The 5,632-nt window shown below is 41.2% G+C and overlaps 1 protein-coding gene across 1 annotated transcript; it reads right to left on the bottom strand.

The window, feature by feature from the left end:
- Positions 1-821: 821 nt before the first annotated feature.
- Positions 822-5,048, bottom strand: LOC139366657 (elongin-C). Its single transcript, XM_071104334.1, has 4 exons — positions 4,923-5,048; positions 4,458-4,491; positions 3,125-3,268; positions 822-2,666 (listed from the first exon to the last, which is right to left on the bottom strand). Exons 2-4 carry the CDS (start codon positions 4,459-4,461, stop codon positions 2,476-2,478), a joined length of 339 nt encoding a protein of 112 aa, XP_070960435.1. The 5' UTR covers positions 4,462-4,491; positions 4,923-5,048; the 3' UTR covers positions 822-2,475.
- Between the last annotated feature and the right edge of the window lie 584 nt (positions 5,049-5,632).

Below are 5,632 nucleotides of genomic sequence, written 5' to 3'. Positions count from 1 at the left end.
ATGCCCGTAAAACTCCCCAGTCCTTAACAATTATAAGCATACCCATAACATGATGCAGCCACCACTATTCTTGAAAATATGGAGAGTGGTACTCAGTAATGTGTTGTATTTGCCCCAAACATAAACATGTTTTTTAAGGACAGAAAGGTAATTGCTTTGCCAATATTTTTGACTTGTTGCAAACAGGATGCATGTTTTGGAATATTTTTATTCTGTACAGGTTTCCTCCTTTTCCCTCTGTCAACTAAGTTAGTATTGTGGGGTAACTACAATGTTGTTGATCCATCCTCAGTTCTCTCCTATCACAGCCATTAAACTCTGACAGTTTTTAAGTCACCATTGGCCTCATTTGTTAAAACCCTGAGCAGTTTCCTTCCTCTCTGGCAACTGAGTAAGAAAGGACGCCTGTATCTTTGTAGTGACTGGGCGTATTGATACACCATCCAAAGTGTAATTAATAACTTCACCGTGCTCAAAGGGATATTACATGTGTACTATTATTATTTTTTACCCATCTACCAATAGGTGTCCTTCTTTGCGAGGCGTTGGAAAACCTCCCTGGTCTTTGTGGTTGAATCTGTTTTTGAAATTCACGGCACGACTGAGGGACCTCACAGATAATTAATTATATGTGTGGGGTACAGATATGAGGTAGTCATTCAAAACTCATGTTAAACAATATTATTGTACAATACGATTATGTCGATGCAACTTATGCGAATTGTTAAGCACATTTGTACTCCTGAACTTTAGGTTTACCATAACAAAGGAGTTGAATACTTATTAACTCGAGACATTTCATGTATAATTAATTATTAAAATTTATTCCAAATCAAATCGTATTTTATTGGTCGCATACACATATTTAGCAGATGTTATTGCGGGTGTAGAAAAATGCTTGTGTTCCACTTTGACTCTAAGGGGGTGATGTGTGTAGGCCAGTGACACAAATCTAAATCTAATCTATTTTCTATTCAGGCTGTTAAACAACATAACGTTGAAAAGGTCTAGGAGTGGGGAATCATTTAAGGCACTATGCCAGCTGTGTTTTTGCAGAGACAGCCAGATAATGTGACTCCCAACGTTGTTGAGGACCTTTTAAGGTCATACGCACAGCCTCTCCTGTGATGAGAAAGAGTCAGGAGCGCTGGTCAGATGTCTAAGAGGCTTCAGTGAAATTAGTGCAGGGGAAGAAAAAAAAACACTCTCTCTTCTCCTATGAGGGAGAACATTGCTACAATGTTGAACAGTGTCTTCACCTTTGGAGGCTGGTGAGAGGAAGCATAGGAGGACCGGCTCATTGTCATGGAATATATGGACTGGTATCAAAGACATCAAACACACAGAAATTCCGTTCCATAAATGCCATACCAGCAATTTCAATGAGCCCATCCTCCTATATCTCCTCACACCAGCCTCCACTGGTCTTCTCTCTGATGTAATAAAGAGATGCGATCCATCGTCATTATATTATTTTGTCAATGGAGTCATCAGACATAAAGGTAGTGGACTGTATTAGTCTGCCTCGATACATGAGATTTTATGTTGGCAGAGACTCGTCGGCCGGTATCCATCTAGCGTCTCAGAGAAGCAGTGCTGATCTGGGATCAGGTCCACCCTGCCCATGTTATTTTATTATCTAAAACGCAAAAACCGAGTCTACACTTTACTGGAGGCGTGTGACATGACATCATGAACCCGTCTATGGACGGGTACTCCATATACCGTCACACCAGTATGACCCTATGAACACATTATCAGGAACAGATAACTGAACTCCCAGAGGTTGATGGCCCAGGGGAACATCACCTTTATATTAGGTTAGACTATTCTGCCAGGCTGGTGTCCACTAGAACCTAACTGGATAAATATGGACTGAAACAGGGGAAGGACTACCCGACCACGGGTATATGGACTGAAACAGGGGAAGGACTACCCGACCACGGGTATATGGACTGAAACAGGGGAAGGACTACCCGACCACGTCCTATAAGACACTCATTTTCATCGTAAAACATTGACATGGTTTGCTAATGTGCACTAATGAATATAAACCAGGCCAACAGACCTTCAATATATATTCTGTTCTAATTCAATGTAAAAAAGCTGTAAACACTAAACATAAAAGGGGAGCCATTTGGCACCAAAACACTCAGGGACACTTTATTGTGGTGGGAAGGTAAAGGAATGATTGGGTACGACGACGACAGGGGGGGGAGGGGGGGAGGGGACGGGGGAGGGGAGGGAAGCCACTTTGTCACATTCTAGAGCAGCCATATCAGTTTATTAGATTAAGATTCAAATCTTTACTACCAGAATGTAGACAAAAAAACAAACAAAAAAAACATTTGACATACTGACACAACTTACTCATCATTCACTTTTGTTTTTATATCTGAAGCAAACAAGTTAAATAGTCAAAAAGAAACAAAAAAAAAAAAAAGGTTTTGCACTGTTACATTTCTTTTGAAGTTTTTAACAATCCAAGAAGTTTGCAGCCATGAGTAGTTCCAGGGCGATCTCAGGGGCGATGGGGAACTCTGGGATTTCCGTGGAGCTGTTGGTGTAGCGGACCTTGTAGGTGAAGTACATGCACACCTTGGACAGGACATGGGAGGGGATCTCTCTGAAGTTCACTTCGTTGGTTTCATTCTCTGCAAACTGACCTGGAGAAAAAGGGAGAAGTGACACATTAGGATGATGTAAATCCCCAACACATTATCCTGAATGTCTGCTTACCTCCTGGCCCACTCATCCAAATCAGAGTTTAGATAGGAGCTAGATGAGAATCCTGATTTTTTTTTTGTTGTCATGTGATGCAGCTTGATATACATCTCCTGGACAGGACACAAATCTATCGCAAGGGTCTTACCCCTTAATGCTGAGTGCCAAGCACCGTTTCCCATTTTAAAAGACTTTGGTATAACTCGGCCAGGGATCAAACTCTCAACCTTCCAATCTCAGAGCAGACACTAACCACTAGGCCACTGAGTTGGTAGACCAGCACCAGGCACAATCTTTGCTAAATCAAACACTGCTTACCTGGCTTTGATGGTCCCTGAAGTTAAGGGCTTACCTGGTCCACTCAACATGGCTTGGATGGTCCCTGAAGTCAAGGGCTTACCTGGTCCACTCAACATGGCTTTGATGGTCCCTGAAGTCAAGGCGTGTTCCCTCTTCACTATGAATTCATGGCCATCAGAAGAGATCAGCTTCACATACATGGCATCTGGGCCCTCACAGCCACCGTAGGTCTTCTCTTCACCATCTAATGAGGGGCAGAGGCAAAAGTAAGACTGCTGAAACTGGGGTGGCAAGGTAGCCTAGTGGTTAGAGCATTGTACTAATAACCGAAAGTTTGCAAGATTGAATCCCCGCGCTGACAAGGTAAAAATCTGTCGTTCTGCCCCTGAACAAGGCAGTTAACCCACTGTTCCTAGGCCGTCATTGAAAATAATAATTAGTTCTTAACTGACTTGCCTAGTTAAATACAAAAGGTAAAAATCTGTCGTTCTGCCCCTGAACAAGGCAGTTAACCTACTGTTCCTAGGCCGTCATTGAAAATAAGATTTAGTTCTTAACTGACTTGCCTAGTTAAATACAAAAGGTAAAAATCTGTCGTTCTGCCCCTGAACAAGGCAGTTAACCTACTGTTCCTAGGCCGTCATTGAAAATAAGAATTAGTTCTTAACTGACTTGCCTGGTTAAATACAAAAGGTAAAATAAAACCCTAATTTCAATTTGTTGGTAATTTTTTGCATTATCCATTATATTAACCAGACACTCAAGTGGAACAACGCTGCAACAATGGAAACACATTTCTTAAAATGGAAGGCAAGATCAAATCAAATTTGATTAGTCGTATATGCGCCGAATACAACAGGTTTTCACCTTACAGTGAAATGCTTACTTACAAAGCCCCTAACCGACAAGTCCGTTTAAAAAATAAGAAATAATTCGAACATATAATTAAACAGCAGCAGTAAAGTAAAAATAGTGAGTGGGGGGGGCATGCAAATAATCTGGGTCGCCATTTGATTAGATGTTAAGGAGTTTTAAGGCTTGGGGGGGGGTAGAAGTGAATTAGAAGTCTATTGGACTTAGACTTGGCGCTCCGGTACCGCTTGCCGTGCGGTAGCAGAGAGAACATTCTTTGACTGGGGTGGCTGGAGTCTGACACTTCTTAGGGACATCCTCTGACACCGCCTGGTATAGAGGTCCTGGATGGCAGTACAACTATTATTTGAGCAAATAAGCAACAAGACACAATTGACCGCCTTTAAAAAAAAAAAAAACACGATACTGCTACCTGCTGGACAATATAGATTTTGGGCCCAGTTATCCCTCTCGCCTTGCTCTCTCTGCTAGTAATTCTTTTTTTCCCACGAGGTGCCATTTTTTCATTCATTATCTTGACAACAAATATGGAAACATGTCAACTGAACAATTCCACTCACCCATGTTATCTTCAAAATCGAAAAACTCTTGTCCCTGAAACAAACAGACGACTTCTGTTAAAAACCACTATGGTCACACTTCAAAATGTCTAATTGCAGGTGGCTGGCTAGATACCGTTAGCTGGCTAATTAATAACAAACATTGTAGCATTTTATTTGGTAGCTAAACGCGTTACATATGTTTTTATATATTTATATATACATCCCTCAAATAGTTGAAAGCCTGAATCGGAGACGCGCCCATGATCTAACCCCTACCCGTTAAAACACAGCTGAAGCACCAAGCTATCAGAAGGTAGCTATGTTAGCTAGCTGGCTAACCAGTCGTTACCTTCCAGTTGGACAAACAATCAAGGTACCAAAAATACAGCTATATATTCCGATGACAAATACATCTTACAATATAGAGATTTACGCGATATTAGTGATATAGTGTCATAACAAAAATATAATTATGTTCATTACCACACAATAGTTGAATGTTGAGGTGTCGGCTAGCAAGATATTTTGACACAGGAAACGGTTCCGCTAAATAGTGTTGCGCGTCTGTAATTCAATCCGGAGGATACCGTACAATAGGTGATACAAGTTCCCGCTTACATTGGTTCCGGTCTGACATTTGTTTAAGGTTGACATAAATAAATCTAATCTGGTGGTGGAATGTATCAAATATGTTCAAGCCTTAATAGAGGTGCATTTAACAAAGCAAAACATTTATAGGGTTTCCTGACTTTTTTACCTTCATTTTCAAGATATCTGTTGCATGGTTTTGCAATGTAGAATGGGGCGACACCGCAGCTCTGTGGAAAAAAAGCAGTATTACAAAAACGTCATAGAACAACAACAATAGCAGCAACACTGCAAAGGAAGTAGTATAATAATATTTCGTTATAGTAGATGTTTCCATACGGTTAGAGGGAATTATCCTTCATTGGGCCATCGATATGATTAATCGAAGTTTGTTTAATTTCAATTTCAATAATTATACTAAACTGGTGCAGTGCAAGATAGGATTGTTAACCCAACTGTCTCTCCAGGGGGCGCCTTAGACTGCTGCTCCATTCAGAAGGCTTGGTCTCCATCCTAAATGGCACCCTATTCCCTACACAGAGCACTATGCCCTATGGGCCCTGGTCTAAAGTAGTGCACTATGCCCTATGGGCCCTGGTCTAAAG

Source organism: Oncorhynchus clarkii, chromosome 15, assembly GCF_045791955.1.
Source record: "Oncorhynchus clarkii lewisi isolate Uvic-CL-2024 chromosome 15, UVic_Ocla_1.0, whole genome shotgun sequence".
In the NCBI taxonomy this organism is placed as follows: Eukaryota; Metazoa; Chordata; class Actinopteri; order Salmoniformes; family Salmonidae; genus Oncorhynchus; species Oncorhynchus clarkii.
Note: the sequence above shows the minus strand (reverse complement) of the source record. Positions and strands in the feature narration are given on the sequence as shown.